The sequence below is a fragment of the Bos taurus genome, chromosome 20, assembly GCF_002263795.3.
Source record: "Bos taurus isolate L1 Dominette 01449 registration number 42190680 breed Hereford chromosome 20, ARS-UCD2.0, whole genome shotgun sequence".
Taxonomy (NCBI): domain Eukaryota; kingdom Metazoa; phylum Chordata; class Mammalia; order Artiodactyla; family Bovidae; genus Bos; species Bos taurus.
This window is the reverse complement of record NC_037347.1, coordinates 69,320,440-69,343,077: the sequence shown is the minus strand read 5'-3', so window position 1 is coordinate 69,343,077 and position 22,638 is coordinate 69,320,440. Positions and strand designations below refer to the sequence as shown.

The 22,638-nt window shown below is 58.4% G+C and overlaps 1 protein-coding gene and 1 long non-coding RNA gene across 2 annotated transcripts; one reads left to right on the top strand and one right to left on the bottom strand.

The window, feature by feature from the left end:
- Positions 1–1,539: 1,539 nt before the first annotated feature.
- On the bottom strand, positions 1,540–5,564 carry LOC132343256 (uncharacterized). Its single transcript, XR_009492006.1, has 3 exons — positions 4,996–5,564; positions 3,934–4,080; positions 1,540–3,247 (listed from the first exon to the last, which is right to left on the bottom strand). It is a non-coding gene; the product is annotated as an uncharacterized lncRNA (long non-coding RNA).
- Positions 5,565–7,153: 1,589 nt separating this feature from the next.
- On the top strand, positions 7,154–12,854 carry IRX1 (iroquois homeobox 1). The gene is made up of 4 exons (XM_002696450.6): positions 7,154–7,675; positions 10,489–11,509; positions 12,033–12,105; positions 12,403–12,854. Exons 1-4 carry the CDS (start codon positions 7,397–7,399, stop codon positions 12,458–12,460), a joined length of 1,431 nt encoding a protein of 476 aa, XP_002696496.1. The 5' UTR covers positions 7,154–7,396; the 3' UTR covers positions 12,461–12,854.
- The last annotated feature ends 9,784 nt before the right edge of the window (positions 12,855–22,638 follow it).

Genomic DNA, 22,638 nt, shown 5'->3' with positions numbered 1-22,638 from the left:
CTCCGAGATGTGGGTTCCATCCCTGGGTTGGGAAGGTCGCCCTGGAGGAGGAAATGGCAACCCAGTCCAGTACTCTCGCCTGGGAAATCTTTTGAGCACTCATACCCCCGGTTTTGCTCTTCTATGAGAATGGTCCTAGAAGATGCTGGTGGTCTTTGCCTATCTTCAGAACTTTCCAGAAACAGTCTCCTGAACTCCCAAAGAGTCCTCTGTGGGGGTACTTTTGTTGAATGAATGCCTCTTAAATGAATAGATTTTTAACCTATCAGCCAGTGACTTGTGGTCCACACATTATGCATGGAAGATGAAAATTTCTACCCAGACTGTTGTATGGACCTATATTTATCAATTGGTATTTTACAAAGGTATTTCTAGTAGGTAGGTTTTATCTTTAATAATATAAGTGATTGAGGGTTGAGAGGGACTCATGGGAGATGGAATACTCTTTGGTCTAAATTTCAAACATTTTGGAAAGAGCCCAACATAAATATGCTATTTAGTATTTTCCTTCTTCCATCACTCACAAACCATTTTCTTTGAGGGTTTTACTAGCAAATCGTCTTTGGATTTGCTCAGATCTGAGGAATGTATTATCATCCCTAAGCTATTATCTCATGTCCTTTCTGGTTGTTATTATCAGTTGTTATTTGGAAGAATATGTGAAGTAAATTTATAACTAAGTTTAAAATATGTATTCATGTAGATCTATTTCTTAGGAAGAAAGATGCGACTATAACCATAACTTAACATGATTAAGTTTATAATTTATTAATAACCACTATCAGTTGCTAAAGCATCGGTTTTAAAATGCACAGCTGTGATAAAAATAAGAGACTCTAAAAAAGTTAATAATTCTTATCAAAGTTTTTTATTTTTTCTCATAAGCCTATTCCTACTTAGTTGAACACTATATTATTAATACTTAATATTTATGTGATAATAGTGCCCAAATCTACAATTAAATATCTGGTTAATGACCTATGAATGAAAATAACAGTGGAATTCAACCAGGTGGATTTCATGTATGTTTAGCTGGAGACACATCCCCTTCAGAGCCCACTGGAAAGGGTGGCACGGTTTGGAGTCATTTGCTCTTACAAAATGAGAGGGGATGAAATCCTTCCATTATTTAGGCACTAGGGGTTAAGATCACAGTCTGGGGCATTGTAGCTTCCCTTCCTCTAATGTTCAATGACCTCAGAAAGCCTTTCTGTCACTAGTATGGAGGTTCAGGCACCCAGAGAAGCTAGGCTGGAGTTTTCCTGAAGGAGATGTACCACTTCATTGCAAATATGAATCATAAAATGAGTCATAATAGGCAGCTGTCATCTGGCACACACACACAAAACTATTGAAAAATACATTTAAAAATAGATGTGTATGAGGAAAGGGGTTGGAAGATATTAATTTCGAAGGGGCCCTGCCTGCACAACAGAACTAAGCCTCTGTTTGGCTAATGGGAGCTTCTGCCCTCCCCTCAGCCTTCCGGACATGATCTTAGTGTGTGTGTTGAGTGCTACAGTAACCATTACACACGCAAAGAGTTAAAACCAAACCTTACTACATGGCTGCTTTATACTGTAATGTCCTTATAACACAAGTTCTTATCAGAGGTCTGCACCACACTTGGCAAACAAGACGTTCTACCTTTTAAACAAATAATTCATTAGGTAATTAAATTCAAGTGAGATTACTCTAATTAAATACACACTGCTGTTGAATCATAATTTCTATGTGGTCTAGTTAAAGATGAACAATCTCTTATTCCCGATCCAAAAAAAAAAAAAAAAAAATCTTTAAAAGAATTCCCTGGTGGCTGGGAAGAATAATTTACACTCATTGCACAGAGGTCATTTCAAGAAGAGAAATGAGCGGGACCTGGGAGTGGGGGTGAGGGGGGTTCTCCAGTCTGGAGATTCCCAAAGTCCCGGCTGTTGGCCGTGGGTTCTATGAAAGGGCTGCGGAACCCCGCTGGAAGTGGCAATGACCTTTCTCCAGCACTGGGTCCGTGCACGCGCGCCCACAGCCAGCCGGGCATCCGGGGCGGGAGCCTGATGCAGGGTGCCCAGCGCCCACCAGGCCCCAAGGCCAGAGCGCGCGGGAGGCCAGCGCTGGCCCAGGGAACCCAGGATTCCAGCAAAATGAAAAGTCACTTTGTCCCCCACGCCGAGCTGCACCCGACTCTCCCTCTAATAGCATTAGGAGCCGCCGCCACTGAGGCGCTCCGAGGGCGCAGGAGTCCCCGATGGCTTTGATCTGCGCCTCTTGGCTGCCGAGAGCTGACAGTCCGCCCGGCTTTCATTTGTCAGACACGCGCTTCCCCGTGTTCCCGAGCAGGCAGCTACACCTGTACTTCGAGAATTTACATCGCCGTGCTCCGGGATGGCATTGATTTGGGACGGGTGAACTACAAACACAAACTAATTAAAAACTGCATAATGGCGCCCTACAGGAACACGGGAGAAAAACAAATAAATACAAGCGCAGCTGGCGCGGGCGATCACACCTCTGCCCCCGAGCAACCGTCTGGTGGCATCGAATTATAAAGCCTGCAAACCCTCACACCGTTGCGGTGGATGGGGTTGGAGGCATAATGGAAATGATCTGGTTAATTAAGGGGAGGTTTATAAAATATTGACATGTGCGCACACGCATGTAATTCGCTTCCTCCGACACTCCAGGCCGGGGCCCTGTGGTCCGTGTCTCCACCGGGGGAAACGGAGGCCGGCTCAGGAGGCTCGCGGCGCCCGGGGCTCACGGCCCCCTCCGTCCAGACACGCGCTCTACGTTCGTGCGGGGCTTGGCCCGGAGCATCTGGCCGCCCACCGCCCTTGCTGCACGGCGATTTTTCTCCCCGGGTTTTTCTGGAATCTCCTCCGCCGGCCCCACTGGGCTTGTCCTGCCAAGGCAGGCGAGCAAGTCTCGCCGCGGGGTCTCGGCAGTCCCGCTCGCTCTGGACGTTTGCTGGGTGCTACTCTAGGCCGGGAGGCACCAGGGCTAACCTTCGGTCGGGCTCCGCGTGGGTCTGGGCCTGGAGTCGCCGGAGCGCGCAGGCCCGGCCCGGAGGGGTCCAGACCGAGGGAACTGCGGAATCACCGTGGCCCGGCCAACCCGGCTGGCTCCGGGCTGGAGCCCTTGGGCTCCACGGTGAGAGCTGGACGCTCCTGAGAGAGTCTCGGCTGCCCGGGGACTGTTTGACACTCGCCTCGCTGTCGCTAAGCGGGGGTGGCTTTCCGGCTGGATCCTGCTGGAGAAAGGTCCAAAGTGTTGACCTGGGTTTCATCCATCGGGGTGCAAGGTTTGGGGCGGGGGACTGGCCGCAGGGGCAGGGTGCCGCCAGGGTCAGGCCACCCAGCCGGCCTCTGATCCGAGCTGCGGCCCGGAGAGGCAGCCCCGATATCTGCAAATCAAATACGGGCCGTTTGGAAAGGCAGGCGACAGGGCCGAGGCGCCGCCCGCTGTGCCTGAGTAGGTCTAAGTGGCCCCGGCCTTGGTGACAAAGGGAGGTCCGTGAGGGCTCGGGGATTGGACTGGGTCCCCAGGAGCTTCCTCCTCTTCCTCAGAGACCTGGGTCCGCAAGGCTGGAGGTTTATTTCCGAGGGAATAAAATTGTAAACGAGGATGCTATTTGGTACACTTAATCTCATTCTTATGTAAACAGAGGGTGCGGTGGGCAGAGGTAGGGAAGGGAACTGGAGGAACTTTTATGGGGGTCTGGGGAAAGAAAAAGCACAGGATATGCTTCAGGTGGGTGATAGCAGTTCCCTCCAGTTAGAAAACTCGCTCGCCACCCCCGCCCGCCATAATGGAACGGAGCAAATGAACTTTCCGCCAAGTTGGTTCAAACGCGCCTTGTTCACCCATCACCCCAGGCCCGCCCCCTCCCGGTAAGCGGCCTGGGAATCTTTCACCCCGCCCAGCAGAGTCACCTACCTCCGGAGCCGCGTCTGCACACGCGGGCCCTGCACACGCGTGGGTGCCTCCCGAGGCTCATGTCCTAGCCGGGAGGGGCGCCAAGAGTCCGGGCTTTCCAGCCAAAGGGAGCTCTGCGGCGTGATGGAGGCCAATCGCCTCGGGTCCCTGAGAGGGTGGGGGGTCCTTACTGAGCACAGGGCTCCCGGACCCAGCCTGCCCGAGCTCCGATTCGACCTTGCAGCGACCCCTAGGTCCGGCTTTGCAGGGCTCCCAGGCCCTGTCTCTGGCTCTGGGCAGACCGGGAGGAGACCGGCTGGGGGAATGCCCCGTCCCTGCGGCTCCCGGACCAGGCATCCGGCCCCCCTGAGCCACCCCAGGGAAGGCGGCGATGGTGACTGACGTTCTGCGAAGCTGGGCTCTCCCCGCTTGGGCCCAGAGCAGCCGGGCTGGGAACTGTGGTTTCCGAGGGAGGGACAGCTGGAGCTCCACCGCCCACACCCCCCAACCCCAGCCTCTGGTGCAGGGCCAGCGTCGTCCTGTGGATGGCCTGGACGTCGTCAGAAGAGCTGAGCTGCTGAGCTGGGCTGACCTCTTGGGGAAAATTCTGTATCCATTAGTGCTTAGTCAAGTCAGCCCCAAGGAGGTTTTGGGCAGAGGGCCACTCTCCTGGCTCAGGCACCCTGGGCCTTCCTGGGCTCTACTTCACCACTTGACATTAAAAATAAGTAGAGGGCCAGTGGAAAGACACTGAGCCAGGAAGTTCTAGATCTTTCTCTGCTCCCCTCTTGATGATTGGACACATTTAATTTTTTTAAATTTATTTTTTGTGTACATTGCTTCCAAGTTTTCTATGTGCAAATTTTGGGGTTCCCCTGTACCCCTGTACCAAGGAGAAAGAAGGGAAGGGGTGGTTGCCAGACTCCATTAGGATCCTGTGCCTGGCACTCAGGGAGGCCTACAGGCACCCCCAGGCATCTTGCCAGGGCTCCCTGGGGGCCAGTCCACAGGCCTTCTTAGTACCAGTTCCCCCAGAACAGCCTTATCCCCAGGAACCATTTCTGGTGGGCCCTTCCCACTCACCTCTCGGGTGCGTTCAGGAACCTGAATCACTCCAGGACCAGAAAGGAGGTGATGCAGATACAGCCAGAGCGTGGAGGGCGGCATTGCTGGGCCCCTTGGGGGTCAGGACAAGGCTGTCCTGTCTTCCTCCATCTTCCCCAGGCTGGGATGGCTATGGTGTGAGGGGCTCACACAGCTGCAGGTAGGGCTGGGAAGAAGGTGATTCATCCTGTGGCTCAATCTTGACACCGGGAATTTCTCTGGGCATACATTCCATCTGGCTCTTCAGGTCTCACAAGAGGCCTTATCTTACCTGTGTTTACCTGTCATCCTGAAACGTGACACTGGAGCTTGCTAAACAGGACAGTGGCCAGGGCGCATTGGTTTGTTTTGGGTGTTGGCGAGAGAGGGGGTTGGGGAGTGTGGGCTGGGGGGCTGGGGGGCAGGAGGAAGCTGTGGTCAGGGGCTTCCCAGAGCAGGAGCGCCCATCTGCCCGCTGCCCTCCCACCCCCAGAAGCTGGAACCGCAGGAAAGGAGTCCTAGCAGTTGCTGTGGGTAAGAGGGACTGGTGGGGTGAGGTCGGGGGTGGAGATAAGGGGGGGGGGGCGGGGGGAGCATGACCAGGAAGAAAATCTGACTCTGAACACAGAAAATAAAGCCTGGTTACACAGCTGGTAATTAGTAATTACTATTATGGGCGTTATTGTGGCTAATTATAGGCGCTGGCTCTGTCCTCAGGTCTCCAGCTGGGGAACCCGAATCTCTCCGGATGCTTCCAAAGTCCCTGGGCCTGGAAGGTCCCTAGTAACTGGAAGAGGGAGTTAGAGGCTGGAGATGGATGCCTGGGTGTCCAAGGTACAGACATAGAGCGCGCTCAGGACCTGACCTCAGTTCTGTGGTCTCCAACCGGCCCAAAGCGAGCTGGACACCAGGCCCACGGACGCCACCCCTGCATGGCTCCGCGCGCCGGAATGCAGCTGCAGGGAGTACTCGCCGAGCTCTGGCCGCAGCTTCGGAGAGGGAGCCCAGGCGAATACCCGGGGGCGCGCTGCCCACACAGCCTCCAGGGCCGGAGCGGCCTGCCCCAGCGCGGTCCAAGGCGCAGGCAGGGAGGCCAGGAGGACCAAGCATTTTGGGCGTCTGCGCCCCAGCCCCACCAGACCCCAGGCACCCCGGATCCGCCCTCCCGAGCGCACGCGATGCCCTGCCGTGTCGCTCTCGGCTCTTCGGGCGGGCGGTCAGGCGGAGGAGAGAAGGGGCGAGGGCGGCGGGAGCCTGACGCCCCGTCCCCGGGCTCGTCGCGGCGCCGCCTCGGGCCGGCGCGCTGCGCACAAGCTGACTTCCAGCATCTGCTCGCCTAGTGGACAAACGAGGGGTGTCCAGGCCACGCTGGCCCCTCCTGTCTCCAGGGCGGGGGCGGCCTGTGTCTCTCCCGCCGCGGTGGTACTTTCTCCGCAAAGAAAAGGTACCCTCCCCGCCCCGCCCCCAAAGAACCAGCCGTTAGCTTCCTTCAAGCTTCCCAGCCGGTGGCCTTTCTCAAAGTTCACACCGCTGGAAAAGCTCGCGGTGCTCGGCGGGTGCCCGCCTCTCCGAGTGCAGAGAGCCAGCCCCTGCCGGAGGGATGCCCCGTTAATCCCGGGTGGCAGGGGCAGGGGGACACCCTGCCCGCCTCGGGGTGCCACGCCCCGCCGGTTTAGGGGCACTTCTGCCAAAAGAGGTCCCGGGGGGACGTCCGAGGAGGAGCCCGGAGCTCGGAGGAGAGGGCGCTCCTCGCCGGCTGGCACCGCGCCTCCGCCCGCCCCTTCCCTGCCGGCCCAACGGTGGGAAGGCAGGCGCCGAGGTGGTGTTTTGTGAGCAAGCAAGACGCGCCAGGGCTGCGAAACTGCAGACCCCGGTGTCCGCCAGCTGTAAACCCGCGTCGACAGGTTGTCAGACGGCCGGGCGCGCCGACCGGGACGCGGCCTGCGGTCCCGCCCCGGCCGCCCGGGCGCTTGGCGGGCGGAGGTGGCCCGGCCGGCGCTGGGCACCACGTGCTCGGCGGGAGGGGCAGGAGCGGCCGGCGAGGGCGGGCGGCGGGGAGGGGGCGGGCGAGGAGCGGGGGAGCCGGGGGCGGGGCCAGAGCTCAAGGGGATGCCAATCAAAGCATCAACTTCAAATTGTGTCTGAAAGCCGCGCCGCCGAGCGGAGGGCGGCCGCCGCAGTCGGCGCGCGATCGCGGAGCCGGGCGCAGCCGGGAGCCGGGCGCCAGCGAGCACCGGGCCGAGGAGCAGCCACCGGCCCCCGCCTCCGGGCCGGCCCGAGCGCGCCCGGCCGGCGGCCCGCTGCCCCCCACTCCGGCACCCGCCTTCCCTAGCCCCGCGCCTAACCTCCCCCGCCTCTTTGATACTTGCCCGCCGCCGCCGCCGCCGCCGACTCCGCGGACATGTCCTTTCCGCAGCTGGGCTACCCGCAGTACCTGAGCGCCGCGGGGCCCGGCGCCTACGGCGGCGAGCGCCCGGGGGTTCTTGCAGCGGCCGCCGCCGCCGCCGCGGCCGCCGCCTCGTCGGGCCGGCCGGGGGCGGCGGAGCTGGGCGCGGGAGCCGGGGCGGCAGCGGTCACCTCGGTGCTGGGCATGTACGCGGCGGCCGGCCCCTACGCGGGCGCGCCCAACTACAGCGCCTTCCTACCCTACGCCGCCGACCTCAGCCTCTTCTCGCAGATGGTGAGTGCTCCCGGCCCGCTCTCACGCGTTGCCCTCCGGCGGCGCGATCAGGGCGCCCGGGCCGAGGGGGCGGGGGCCCGGGCGGGGAGACCGAGCGGCCCAGTCCGGCGGGGCGGAGGCGGCGGGGAGCGCTGAGAGGCCGGCCGGGTAACGGCCCGGCCCGTGGGCCTGGGGAAGCGGGGAGTTGGGAGGCCTGGGCCGCTCGGGGGGTCCCGGTGGGAGTAGGGAGGCCCACGGAGCAGGCCGGGGGCCAGCGGCCCGCGCTGAAGGTCGGGACAAACTCGTGCCCGACGCCCCCGATTCGGTGGCGGCGGCGGCGGGGCAGGCGGGCCCTTTACCCGGCCGCCCCTTCCCGGGCCGTGGGCCCGGCTGCGCGACCTTTTCAGCTTTGGGGCCGGGACCGGAGACTCGATTTTTCCTCCTCTCGGGCAGAACTCGTGCGGTTGTATTCCGTGCACCCGAGGGAACCTTTTAAAGCGAAATAGAGGCGGTCAGAATAAGGCTAACAATGGAGATCGGACGGGCCGAGGGGGTCTCCAAGGCCGGAGTGCAAATTTGAAATTTAAAAACAAAAAGGCGAAATAATTGTTGGCGTCTGAAACGGTGTTTGCTTTGACTTCCGTAAGTTGTCAAAGTTTTCATTTCATTTGCACCGAAAAGAAAAGCGCTTTTCTTCTTGCGTTATATAATGGAGGATTAAAAAGAACAGTGTCCCTGGGCTTAAAATAAATGCTGTCCTCTTAGCCTCTTGTCCCAGTGGGTGTCAGATATGGGGGTGGGGTGGGGAGTGTGCTGCAGATTGAATGCTCCGCAGGGCCGTTGGTCTAAGGGATCCATTTCTCTAAGGTCTGCCTGCGAAGTCTAGTTTAAAACTTCGGACTGCTGGGGACTGCACGCCGGGCGCAGGGGTCGGGGAGGCAGCCCCCTCCTGCTCTGCTGCCGCAGGGTCATGCAGTTTGCAGGCACCCCCCTCCCCCCCGCAGGTCTCCCCTCTCCGCGAAGAAGAGACAGAAAATAAACACCCGGCAACTGTACAGGAGCAAGACGGCCGGCGTGCTTTGCTGGAACTTTTCTTGTAGTTTTGAAAAGAAAGCCTATTTCTCTGAAAGCGACCCCAGCTGCCGTTGAGCTCGGTTGCTCTGGAAAAAGATCAGCTCCCATTTTGTTCTGGCGGCGGGGATGCCGGGGAAGCGATGAGAGATTTACAAGGTATCCTTTCAAAGAGAATTCCCAGCAGAGAGGCGGCCGAAATGTCTTCCTTACAGTTACAACCAAAATAATTAGAAACGTGCAAAGGACGTTTTGCAAAGATTAGGCAGAAAACGAAATCTGGCCAGAGAAACGTTGTCTGTGTGGTTTCGACCACCGAACTAAATAGTCCAAGAAATCTTCTGCTTTTTGCAACTTTCTCAGAGTCGGAGGTCCCCGTCTGCTAACACAACTCGACAGTTTTTACATGGAGATTTTCTGTTTAAAAAAAATATATATTTTTTAAACAGAAAATTTGAATACAGTTATGTGCCATTTGGGAAACCTACCTGTGTTTGTGCAGGAGGGTGGGGGCCCTGCGGTGAGGACCCACTCCTATTGTACTGTGGTTGGAAACAGAGCTGCTTATTTTTTTGTTTGTTTTAATGGCAAATTATTTAGAAATCCACCCCCCCCCCCCAAAGGTATGTGTGCGTGTGTGCCTGTGTTTCCTCCTGGACTCCTGTCCCTTCTTGGAAAGAAAGCCTAAATCCAAACTCGAATTCTAGGCCGAGGTTTTCCAAGCCCTTACGGTGGGGGATTTGGAAGTCAAAAGATAAAATTGTGAGTGAATGTCTGTCTGGGCAATTTATGGTAATAATGAGGCCTAATGAGGTTGTTAGAAAGATAAAATGTTATTTACCAAAAAACCTGGTGGGATAATTTGACTTGCTGTGTTTTACTACCGATGATAAAAAGAATATTGATTGCAAATAAATCACCGCCTCTAAATGCCTGCAAACAGTTTGTGCTTGCTAGCTCCTGATCAAAGTCAAACTTGAGAAGGGGCCGCGGAAGCGGTTCTGCTTCGCGCAGCCGGCGCTCGGGGCCTCGCGTTAATGTTTTACCGGATAAGCCTTCTTTTTGTATTTAAAAAAAACAAACGGTGTTTTTGTTATTGTTGTCGATCCCGGCCAGGATTAAAATTTTAAATTGCCCGTCACCCACTATAGACCTTTAAGTGCGGGTGAGCCATTCTATGCAGATTTAACTTGGGAGCTAAAAGGAGTATGCTTTCATTTTAAATTGCTGGCGGATTTGGATTCTCTGAAAACCCGGGACGGTTTATTTTGTTTGACCCCCTCAGGGTAGAAGGGAGGGGGGGCCTGGGCTCTCGGTCCTCCGAGTTTGGAGAAACTGTTTTATCAGCCCAGTTAAAAGGTTTTTCCCTCGAGCGAGTGTGAGATAAACTTGGAAATCCGGGCTTCTGGAGTGGTTGTGGGAGGTGGGGGTGGGGGCAGCAAGGGCGGCCTAGGGAAATTCTGGGGGCCCCCGGCGCCCGCTGTGGTCTTCGGAGCACATTTCGAGGATTCTGGAACTTTTCTTGAGTGACCAAAAAAAAAAAAAAAAGTCTCGGTGATTGGCGGAAGCGCCGCTTCTGGGGGCGGTTTGTGACCTGACCCCCTCTTCCAACCCGGGTGGTGCATTAGGGTAGGCTTCCTGCTCCGGAGCAGGCTGGACTGTCTGCCCCCGGCTCGCGCAGTTTCGGGGACTCACCTCTCTGTCTCTCTGTCTCTCTCTCTGTCGCTTTCCCCCTCCTCCCTCGCTGGGCCTTGTGGCTGCAGGGTTCACAGTATGAGCTCAAGGACAACCCCGGGGTGCACCCCGCCACCTTCGCGGCCCACACGGCTCCCGCCTACTACCCCTACGGGCAGTTCCAGTACGGAGATCCCGGGCGGCCCAAGAACGCCACGCGGGAGAGCACCAGCACGCTCAAGGCCTGGCTCAACGAGCACCGCAAGAACCCCTACCCCACCAAGGGCGAGAAGATCATGCTGGCCATCATCACCAAGATGACCCTCACGCAGGTCTCCACCTGGTTCGCCAACGCGCGCCGGCGCCTCAAGAAGGAGAACAAGGTGACGTGGGGCGCGCGCAGCAAGGACCAGGAGGACGGCGCTCTCTTCGGAAGCGACACCGAGGGGGACCCGGAGAAGGCTGAGGACGACGAAGAGATCGACCTGGAGAGCATCGATATCGACGAGCACGACGGCGACCAGAGCAACGAGGACGAGGAGGACAAAGCCGAGGCGCCGCGCGCGCCCGACGCGCCCACGGCCCTCGCGCGAGACCAGGGCTCGCCGCTGATGGCCTCCGACGCACTCAAGCCCCCGGACTCGCCCCTGGGCTTGGCCAAGGAGCTCCCGGAGCCCGGCAGCACGCGCCTGCTGAGCCCTGGCGCTGCGGCGGCGGGCGGCCTGCAGGGCGCGCCGAACAGCAAGCCCAAGATCTGGTCGCTGGCCGAGACGGCCACCAGCCCCGACGGTGCGCCCAAGGCCTCGCCGCCGCCGCCTTCCGGCCACCCCGGCGGCGCGCACGGGCCCCCCGCGGGCTCGCCGCTGCAGCACCCCGCCTTCCTGCCCAGCCACGGACTGTACACCTGCCACATCGGCAAGTTCTCCAACTGGACCAACGGCGCATTCCTCGCACAGGGCTCGCTGCTTAACGTGCGCTCCTTCCTGGGCGTGGGCGCGCCGCACGGCCCGCACCTGTCGGCGCCGCCCCCGCCGCAGCCACCGGTCCCCGTGGCCGCGGGGGTGCTCCATGGCGACAAGGCCTCGGCCCGTAGCAGCCCCTCGCTCCCAGGTATGGCACCCAGGGGCATCTGCCCCACCCCAGGCCAGGAATCTGGGAACCAGGCGAGCCTGGGGCGGAGGGGAGCACTAGCCGGGGAGGGGGCTGGGGCAAGGGGAGCACTAACTCAGGGGTGGGGTGGTGGAGGGGATCAGTGGCCCAGTGGGGGGGGGTAGAGGGGAGCACCGGGGGGGGGGGGGAAGGCGATGTATAGGGGAGCACTAGCCCGGGGAGGATGGCGTGGAGGGCATCACCGGCCAGGAGGGGCGTTGGCTGGGGGCACTGACTGCCCCGGAGGGTGAGACCCAGTGGCCACTGGGCTGGGGTTGAGCCACGATTCCTGTCTGAAGTAGAGGAGGGAGACCAAGGCACTCGGCTCCCCGAGAGAGCCTTGCTCACTCACTGGCTTGCCCTGGGGGTCGGGGGTGTTTCTGGAGGCACTTTCCAGGGGCGGGGAGGGGGGAGGCCCAGCGCCCCTGCGCAGCACCCCTCCCGCGTCTGGGTCCTAAGCTCGGTGTCTCCCCCTCCCTCCCAGAGAGAGACCTCCTCCCCAGACCGGACTCGCCGGCGCAGCAGTTGAAGTCGCCCTTCCAGCCAGTGCGCGACAAGTGAGTGCCCGTGGGCCTTTACTGCTGGGCTGGGGGTGAGGGGTGGGGGGCGGTATCGGGGACGGGCAGCCTGTGTGGACCGCGCGCGCGCGCGCCCTGGCCCGCCAGCCCCGCGGCACCGCAGCCGGCTGGCGGAGTCCACCCGAGTTTCTCCCGAGCCGGGAGCCGCGCCGGGCCGGCGACCCCGCGCCCCCTCCCCGGGCTCTCGGTGGGCAGAGTCCCCCGGCCGGGTTCCAGCTTCCGTCCACTGACAGCGCTGTTCTTGTCTCGCTGTTTCCCACCCCCCACCCCCTGCAGCTCGCTGGCCACGCAGGAAGGGACGCCGCGGATTCTAGCAGCGCTCCCGTCGGCCTGATCCAGGGTCGTCTCTGATTTTCCCCGGGGGGAGGAGGGAGATCTTTGGGAGGGAAGGGATGAGGGAGGAATTAAGACAAAAATTTCAGACCGGTGCAAAGGACAGATCTGGCCACGAAGTCGAGGACTCCCATCCATCGCTTTCTGCAGAAAGGGGCTCCTCCGACCCGAGCTCCGCATCCAGGCAGCCCGGCCGGCCTGTGCCCGAGGCTCGGTGGCTGTCACCGTGCTCCGGGTGACTATCGGTTCGGTAAATGCCCCCACCACGTGCTTGTGTCTTCCCCCCCCCCGCCCCCGCCCCTTCCTGTATATAGAGTGATTTCAGATTGTAAATAGCGCGTCAGCGAACTTGTCTAAATCATATATTTTTGTCTAATAAACTAAGCGAAATGGTGGCCCCTGCTCCTGCTGCTGTGTGTGGCTGGGCGTCGCCGCGGGCGTACTCAACCCTGGAATCCGAAATCCTGGCGGGGGGCTTCTACTCCCCCTGCCTGGGGAAAGGGGCTCCTGGGGAGTTTCCGCCCCTGAAGGCCGGTGTTTCTCAGCCTTTCCGCTGTTGTTGAATTTGTTAATGTTGTTACCAGGGCAGTTTCTGGTTGGCAGTTCAGTTCCTTGCAACTCTTACAGATTTATCTGGGCATGCCTTTCTCAGGACATAAATGAGTTCGGTTTTAGGCAGTTTATAAAACGATTTTTTTTTTTTTTTAAGTGGGAAACGATGGGGCGGGGGAATGAAAAGAATTTTCAATCCTGTCCCCAAAGGAGAACTTCTATTTGAAATCAATTTATAACCAGTTGTCTGAGCGGTGCACTGTGACGTCGGGGTGTTTCGTGGGTAGAATGAGGACATAATGGAGTATGAAATTTTGCTTTCAGTTTATTTTTTAGTTATTTGGCTAAATCACACTCGGATAAATTGGAAGTTTCTTTTTTTTTAAACACTCCTGCTGACAGGCCAGGGATGCAGCTAGGTAGTTCTCTGGGCTTGAGCAAGGGGGCTGCTATAATGGCGGCGGGGTGGGACAGTGACAAAGAGGGCAGCGGGCTTTGGTCTCTATGGGACGCCCCTTTAAACCCAGGCGCCCTGCCGTGGGCACACCCAGGGAGCCGAGGAGCCAGTATCGCCCAGATGGCCGCCGCGCTTGGGAGGCAGCCGGAGCGATGGTAGGAGACAAAGCGGGTGGAGCGTGGACGCGCGGCTGAGAGCCGGCCGGGCGCCTGCGGGGACCGCAGCGGTCAGGACTGGGGCGCTCAGAGCAGGGCGCGCAACCTGCGCTTCCAGAGGGTGCCGGACACTCGGCATTGAATTCGTTAGCGCTGAGAAAGCAAACGTTTATAAAACCGCCCGCGAGGATGGAGGGAGGCCTCGGGGTTAGCCGTCCGCCTGGGGCCAAGGCCGAGTCCCTGGTGCCGAGCTGGACATTTCCGACCCCCAGCCCAGCCTCCATATTCGTCCTGGAGACCTCCAGGACCCGCTGTCCCGGGGGGCTACTTTCCTCGGCGAGGATCGCGGCTGAGGGGACGGAACAGGCGGGGTGCCGTTCCTCTGCGGCGGCGGAAGGGGCGCTGGCTCAGCGAACGAACGGGGCGTGCACACCTCTGGCTCCCCGGCCCCGGCGCCCGCGTCCTTCTCCAGCGCGCCCCCAGCCCCCATCAGTCTAAAGGAAGAGGTTTCCGCCGGGTCCCCCAGGCTGGAAGGAGCCCGAAGGGGCGAACACACGTGCGGGGGTGGGGGAGTGCCTGGGTGGGGAGCAGAGGGGCGGCCGGGGGCCGGGCCTCGGAGCCGAGGGGCCGCCGCGGTGGAGCCGCGTCCGGTCCCAACCGACGTGCTCGAGGCGCCCTCTATGGGTTGCGGGCGGGATGGGGGGCTGATGGAGGTGTCCTTCCTGGGGGTCCTCCTTGGCTTTGGGGCTCTGCTGTGGGCGACAGGCTCGAATGATAATGGAGGGCTTTCTCTGTGTTCTAGAGCGCCGCCTGGTTGTTTGAAATGGAGGGGGGCTTGCGGTGCTGGGCTTCCTGGGTAGGCTGCTGGCATGGGGTTGGTGGGGGGTGGGCGGTGGGTTGTTGAGCCAGGAATCCCCTCCGGCCTTTGCCAGGAATCCCCACTGGGCTTTGTGAATCGGCAGAGGAGCTCTGACCTGTCCTCCTTGCTAGGACTTGAGGGGTGAGACGGGCCCTCGGCTCTCAGTCCAGAGTCCTTGGGCAGAGCCTTGGGCCCGCGCCTTGATCTCTGGGAACCAGGGGAACCAGGGTATCTAATTCTGTGTCTGGGGAGGGGGCGCACCTACCAACATTGGAGGATGCGCGCTCTGCTCCTCTGATGAGGGTTGGAGCTCCCAGCCCACAGCCAGCTTGCTCTCCAGGTGGGCAAGGCGTTTGCGGAGACTCCTGATCGCCTCTGGGAGGCTGCAGGTGGGACTCGGGTGGGCCCGGGAATCCTCTGTTCCTGGCCCAGCTCCGCCCTTTCACCCCTAGCTTCCCAACAGTCTAAGAGGCTGGTCCATGCCTGCAACTCTGCTTTCAACCCAGCTTTCCATTCTTCATTTTTCTCCAGTACACTTGGGACCCCGGGCCACACTGTGCTCACCAGGGGCTTCCGAGGCATCAGAAGCCCGTGGCCAGAAGTCTGGAGGGTCTGTGCTCCCCTCCTGGGGACCGAAGCTCCCACCAAAGAAATCAGATCGCCAGCCTCAGAGTTATTTTTTTCCTCCAGTGAAGAGCTGGACATGAATTTTTAATCGCGCGTTGAAAGGCATTTTTGTCCTTTGTGTGGTATTTGTTTACATCTCTCCAGCGCCTGCAGCCACCTAAGGGCGTGCACGCCAAGGGTGTGCGGTGCCCACAGGGAGGCCCTGAAATACCTGGGAGCGGACCTAGAAACCCCCTTGGCTTTAAAGCCAAAGTGGAAGTGTTTCTGGAACTTTCTGTGTGTGCAGAGGCTCTCTCTCCTGCCTTCCTCCCACCCCTGCCCAGGACAGTTTCGTAGGCTGACAGTTGTCTTATCAGGAGACCCAACCTGACTGTGTAAGGGTGACGGACATCCGCTGGGTGAAGGCTGGCAGACATCCGCTGGGTGAAGGCTGGCGACTTGTCCTCCCTCCTCCGCAGGCACCGGGGTTCCCACAGAAAGGACCCCCCTGCCAAGTCTGAACAGCGCACTTCTGTCTTCCTTGGGTCTTATTTGAGGGAAGAGAAGAAAGAACACATCTGGTTCCGAGACCTCCTCTCTGCTCCGGACCGGCAGCGGTATTGGGAGATGTCCCAGGTGTGGTCTTCTAGACCAGCCCCCTCTCCCCATTCCTGGTTTGAGGACTTGGGGAGCGGGTTGCGAGCCGTGTCTGAACCGATGACCCGCTAGTCTCTGAGATCGTTCCCACCACCCTTCCTTCCCTCCCTCCCCCGATCAATTATATTCACCACCAGCACATTTATTTCGCCTGCGATACGGAGAATTCATATTCATATCTTGGTTTTAGTGGCCTGACACTGATTAATGTAATACTCACTGTGACTCCAAGGGGCCACCACCCGATGAATCATGCCCTATAAAGTTTCAGTTGTCCTTGTCGATGGGACTCGGCCAGGACGCTCGGAAGCCAGAGGAGGAGGGGGGAGAGGGAGACAGTGAGGTCAGGATGGGCCCTGGTCCTTTCCCCAGATGCTGGGGCCTTGGGGGGCCTGAGCCTCCCTCCTGAGCCGAACCCTCTTTCTGGTCCTGGCCCTGGGGTTCCCTTCCCTTCCCCGTACCAGCCGTCCTGAGGTTGCCAGGTAGCCGAAGCAGGGTCAGGCTGGGGCTGCTGAACGCGCTGGCGAAAGTGACGGGGCTACCTGTGACCAGTAGGAGCAGGGTTTTGCCTCTGGGGCATCCGAACTGGAGGCGGGGAAAGGGGGAAAGGAAGCCAAGTCCAGGGAGGGTTGCTGGTGGGGGCAGCATAGCACAGGTTTGGGGTACACAGACGGCAGGGCCTTGGAAGGCCTGACCAGCCTCCGGCGCTCTCTGCTCAGGGCCTGGACCACTGAGGCCCCAGCGCAGGGATGCAAGTCGGCCAGGCACTCAGGCTTCCTGGGACCACCGAAAGCCAGACAGAGAAGGCTCTGGTACCCGCCACTGAGCACGCAGCCTGTGCCTTGTGGGCCCGTGAGGCGCCAGGCCCCAGGGAGCCTCCTGCCTCACCTCTCCACCACTGCCCCCCGCAGGATGCGGCTCCAGGTTTGGGTTGGGGGTGTGGGGGGGGTGGCGGTTGGTGACTCCAGGGTTAGGTGGCCAGGGGGCACAGCTGGGAGGTAGAGCGGGTGAAGCCTGGGGTGGTGACTGCACCCCACCACCTCGAGGGGTCCCCTGAGTGTACGTGGAAGGAACCGGGCCCCGGGAAGGGCCTCCTGGGCGGGGCCATCCACCTAGGGCCCTGGGGGGGGTTGGTGACTGGTCTCTCCACGGAGCTCAGGGCTCTGCTGGGGACAGGAGCCTGCAGGTCCGCCTGGGGCCCCGCCCTAGTCTTAGCTCCCAGGTGCCAGACCTCAGAAGGTCCTCCCCCAGGGACCGCTGGCCCAGCTCCTGAAGCCGGACATGTCCCCTCTCCCTCCCAGGACAGACGTCTGAACACGGGCCCCCCTGGGGGGAGTGCGGGGGTCAGAGGGCCTGGCCAACCTGGCTGCACAGTGCTTTTAGAGACCCCAGAAGTATTTTACTTCCTTTTCAAATAAAAAGTGTTTCTTTTTTCGGTGGAGGAAAACGTGTCAACAAATATGATCCATAGATTCATCTTTAAAATCCAGCAGCCTTCACACCACTTTATTTATCTCATGTTCTGTAGAGGAGCAGGCCCAGGGGCCCTGCAAGTCACCCTGGGGCAGAGGACCCAGAGGGCCCCAGGAGTGGCCTAATATTCTGGAACTGCCTTAAGCGGGAGGTCAGAGGAGGAGGGGGGCCTGAGCTGGCAGCAGGGGGGCGGGCGGCTGGCAGCCCAGGAAGGGAGGTCCCTGGGGTTGCTGGGCCTCAGGGCTGCCGCTCCCCGCCCTCACCAGCACCTCCTGCCCGCCTCCTCAGGCGGGCGCAAGGGCAGCCCTTTCTGCGGCTGCTGTTTGGTTTCTGAAGACGCCGCGGGTGTCTCTGATCCCCTAATCCATTTATCCGGCGTCCTGAGCACTGGCTCAATGCAGGGACACAATGGCTCGGCCGCATCGGGGGCTGGGGTGGGGGCGGCGCACCCAGGCAGCCCTGCCCCCGCCCCAGGGTCCCCACCGTCCCCAGGGTCTCCTGCGGTGGTGGGAATGACACTGAGATGGTTTATGTCTTCTAAACCGAAGGGCTTTTATTCTTAATTCCTTCTACTTGAAGCTGCCCTTTCCGATGGGATGATGCCGCCGGGGTTCCTCTGCTCGGGGAGGGGCTCAGGCTGGCCAGGGCTTGGGAGGGCGGGGGCGGCCGCGAAGGGTGGGAGCCAGGCGAGCTGGTCACTTGCAGCCTGTCCTCCCTGCCTCTGTCCTGCTTGCTTGTTTGTCGCTGCTGTGCCTGGCTTGTTACTGAATTTTAAACGTATGCTTAATTGCCGGGTCCTCCAATCGCTGTGGCAGTGTCTGAAAATATTAAATACATCTGTGAGATGGTGGGCACCAGAAATTAAAAAAGGTGCGGGCTGTGCTGAATGCTAAGAAGATCTCACAATGAAGTGATTAACATTTTTATGAATAAAATTAATCACGCATTAACTCTGCGGGCACAGTACATCTGAAAGCCAAATGTGGCCCCACCAGCCCCCTTTCTTACACCGGAGAACTTCTGAGGCCTCCTGGGCCCAGGGCAAACATCCAGCCATTAGGAATCTCGGAATATTTATGAGAGGATGTGTCAATAACAGCTATCTGAATTTGAGGCAAGGAAAAGAGAAACTCCAAAAATACCACCACCACCAACCATATAACAGCCAGATTAAAAAAAGCAGCCGGCAATTTTTTTTTTCTGTCCTTTAGCAAATGCTTGGTCAAAACCGGCCTTTTCCGTGCTTGGCTATTCCTGTGGGGTTGTGTGGACCTGGGCCCCAGAGTGCAGCAGGCGGTGATGGGTTCCCCTCCCGAGAGCCCTTGTCCAGGAGGTCAAGGTGCCTGGGGACATGGATGGAGCCCAGGGTGGACCTCCGCGTTATTAAAATTTCCAGCCTCGCAGATAATCAAGCACGGTTTCTCGTGTGCCCGCCTGCCTGCTCCTCCGTTCTCATCTCTTGCCTCTGTGGTTTTGGGATTATTCCAGCAGGCTGTACAAAGGGAAGCGAAGGCATCTGCAGTGTCGCTCTGCAGCCCTGGTGACCCAGCGGCCTTGCCAGTTTGTTGGGGCTCCCAGCTCATGTGTGGAGCAGAAGGTGGAATCAAAGCCGTGTGTCTCCTCCCCTCTGCGCAGCCCTCTTTCACCGCCGTGGCGAATCTCTCCCAGCTCCATGAACCAATCAAACAACGGCCCCTGTTTGAGTTGATATATTAATATTTACTGAGGATTTGCCAGGTCGGGGCTAAGTGTCAGCAGATCGCTAGGGCTGTCCTGTGGGAATAATTAAACAAGTCTCGCCGCACTCCATCCTCCTAACATCTTTATTAATCTTTTTCGTTTTCCCCTTCCCCCTCCTGAAAGAGTACATTGAAATATTGCTTTTGCAACCTTGGAGAAAGGTTTAGACTAAATAACAGGGAAAACACGGTGTGGGCGATGTGTTTAGCTGGGTGGGTCTCCGGACCCTCCTCTGGCAGGTGTCTGAGGGGAGGGAGGTCCTGGTGGGTAACTTATGGCCCAGTCGTGGTGGGTTTCACCTGCCTGGTCTGACACATTTATCCTGAACAATCCACCAGAGACAATCCTACCATTTCTGAGATGCGGGCCACACCCCGGCCGTGCCTCATCGTCCACTCTGCAGAGCAAGGGGCCGCCAGTGGTGGCTTCTGGGTGTCTGCCTTCTTCCGAGTGATTATAGGTTACACTTAGAACAAGTTGGACAATTGTCTTTAATAAGCTTCATAATTAGTGTCGGGACGCCTCATTACAAGTCATTGCCTGTAGCAGTCCTGGGCCAAACAGCCCTTCTGCAATCTGATTTATTTTTTATCAGGCAGCAGGGCTGTCTGGAGTTTTTGTTTGTATAATGGGGGCCTGCACCAGGCCCCCAGTGTAAAAATACCACCAGGAAATTAATTGCTTCTGTGTGGATCCACCGCAGATGTGTCCTGTTGCTCGGGATGGTATATTTTTGACTTTGCTATCCTGGGGTGAGTAGTGGAAAAAAAAAAGAAACACAATATGAGAGCCAGCAATGCAAACATATTAGCATCACTGTGGATTCAGTGTGGCATAATTGAAAACATGGGGTTTCAGGGGAGGATGTGCAGGGAGAGGTCAAGTTTCTGGAAAGATTTTCTTTTTTTTTTTCCTTCCTATTCTCTTTCACAATTTTATTGATTTATTTGTTTGTTTATAAATGGATACACGTATGCCTTCTAAACAGACCCACCCCTGGGCAGACACGTGGCTGGGATGTCTTATAATAACAAGCTCTGATGGAGTGGCTGGTTCCCCGCTCTAAGCCTGAAAGCGGGGCCCTGGGTGAGGCCCACGGTCTGACGCTCTCACAGCCCAGTCTGGGCTGCGTGTCCAGGCTCCAGCCCAAAGGGGCCTCCGGCAGCTCTAGGTGGGTCAGCCTCGTGTGTGCTCCACCTTGGCGTGTGTGTGCACGTCACGTGTGAACAAGCCATGTGCACAGATCTTTCTCCTATGTCCTCAGCGCCCCTCCCCGGGCCCAGATATAAATTAATACTCTTTCATCACACGGATTGACCCCTACATTCTGATGAGGTTGCAAATGCCTCCCCTCACTTAGCACATTTAAAGGATATTTTAAGACTACTTCCTGCCCAATTAGGACTTGTCCCTGGTACGCTCTGTCCTTGGCACCGGACGTTGTTGTCGGCGATTCTACACGGATCTCCGCACGAGGGTGGATGTGTGGTCCCCATGCTGGGTTGCTCAGTCATGCCCGACTCTTTGTGACCCCATGCACTGTAGTCCGCCAGGCTCCTTTGTCTGTGGGATTCTCCAGGCAAGAATGCTGGAGTGGGTTGCTGTGTCCTCCTCCAGGGGATCTTCCTGACCCAGGGTTAAACCTGCATCTCTTAGGTCTCCTGCATTGGCAGGCGGGTTCTTTAGCACAAGCACCGCCTGGGAAGCCCGTATAGTCCCCAGGTCCTCTGACTTTTCTAGAACAGTTTGATGAGCTTCATCCTCCTCTTCGTCTGTTTTGAGGCTGTGTGATGTCTGCTTTTCATGCTCAGCTCTGTGTCGGGATGGAGTTTGTCAAATTGACCACAGCCGACTCAACTTATTTATGGGAAAAAAAAAAAAAAGCGCAAGTCATCCAGGGGCTGATGAAGTCAGCCCGAGCACCCCTCAAGAGGGACAGCACCCTTCCAGGCTGAGCAGCAGGATGGGTGTACGTCCACAAATTTAAAAAAAAAAACAAAAAAACGCAGAGGTGAAGGCGGACCGCCTGATGTCATGATAAAAGTCATAAAATGCTGAGGATTGGGAGGGAAGATAAATAGGTTTCCTCCACGGAAGAACAGATTGCTGTGACTCTGGGCTCCTGTAGATGCCCCAGACGCTTCTGCAGAGACGTCGTCTCTAGAACGTACCCGGCTGGCTTAGCAGGATCCTGTCCCCTGAGGACTCTAGCAGTCCCTCCTGGGGTTCCACATCACTCTGAGTACTCAGGTCTCATCGACAGCGAACGCGTGCAGGCGACAGGTGGGTGGGGGCCCCCCAACAGAGCTGCACGCCGGGCACCCCTTGCTGGTTGCGCATGAGGACACCGGTGGGGGTCAGGGCCTGGGGGCGCCACCTCCCAGTGTCCAGATGAAGCCAATGGGTGAACTCAGGAGCAGAGGCGGTGAGTGGGACCCAAGAGTGCCCAGGGTGGGGTGTGTGTGTGAGAGAGACAGGCAGACAGTGAGAGGCAGAGGTTGAGAGAGGTAAACTCAGAGATGAAAACCCAGACCCACGTGTTTCCCTCACCCCGGGTTCCTCCCCAAGCCTCCTCTCCCGATACCTCTCACACCCGCCCCTCAGGGAAAGGTGTTCAGATGCCTGTTTCCCAGCAGCTCCGGCCTGGCTCCTGTTTCAGCAGGTGATGGGGGGCGGGGCTGGTCTTTTGCATTTTAAGTCACAGTCATTCTGAAAGCCAGGTGGAGCCTACACCTGGAGGACCATAGCGTGGATCCCAAGCTGCACTCAATCCCTTCCCATTAAAGAATCAGCTGGAGGGTCACCTCTCCTGCCTCACTGATCCTGAGCTGCAAGGGTCTAAGCTCTGCAGGAGCACACGGACCCGTTTTCGGTGGGCAGAGTCGTCTGCGTTCTCCGGGAGGGGTGGGGGGCGGTGCATCGCGCATTGCGAGCTCTGCCTCTGGGCCAGCCCCGGGGTTCCACACGCCTTGCTGACGTCTGTGCCGAGCTGCCCGGGGAAAGCGGACCTTCCCTGACATCCTGCCGAGCCCATGGCCGGCGGGGCCATGCATCAACTCCCAGAAGTGAAAAAGGAAGTGGTGAAATGTTGCCCGTCCCTGGTGGGTCCCACATCCGTCACACCAGCAGTCTCTCCAGACACTTCCTTCCAGGATCTCCCCCAGTTCCGAGCGTCGCGGGTTCTCCATGCCCGACATCAACCTGTACGTGTGGACGGCGTTTTCTCTTTCACTTGTCATACAGTCGAGAATCAAAAAGTAGACGACACTTGTTCCAGTCATAGCCGGATGCATACAGGGGTGAGGCCGCCTCCTCTGGTGAACAGCGAGGCTGCGGGCGCCTGATGGGAAACTGTTGTCCCTGTCCCTCCGGCTCCAGGAGGGACAAACCACTGTGGGCAGCGTCATCCGAGGAAAGCTGGGTGCGGCCCACAGCCGGCTTCCACCCTCAGGGCGGGGAGCCAACTACAGCACCCTCTTTAGGGCAGGAGTCTTGAATCCGAGCACCCACTTGGCTGTGTGTTTTCCCTCCTTTCTTGCCATGGGCCATGTCGCTTCAGTCGTGTCCAGTTCTTTGCAACCCCATGGACTGGAGCCCACCAGGCTCCTCTGTTCATGAGCTTTCCCAGGCAAGAACACGAGTGGGTTGCCCTTTCCTTCTCCGGGAAATCTTCCCCACCC

Bases quoted from the DNA above. Each gene is read 5' to 3' on its own strand.
- IRX1 (XM_002696450.6), top strand. From the start codon at position 7,397: ATGTCCTTTCCGCAGCTGGGCTACCCGCAGTACCTGAGCGCCGCGGGG. The intron at 11,510-12,032 runs GTATGGCACCCA...CCTCCCTCCCAG, and splicing joins TAGCAGCCCCTCGCTCCCAG to AGAGAGACCTCCTCCCCAGA. The intron at 12,106-12,402 runs GTGAGTGCCCGT...CACCCCCTGCAG, and splicing joins TTCCAGCCAGTGCGCGACAA to CTCGCTGGCCACGCAGGAAG.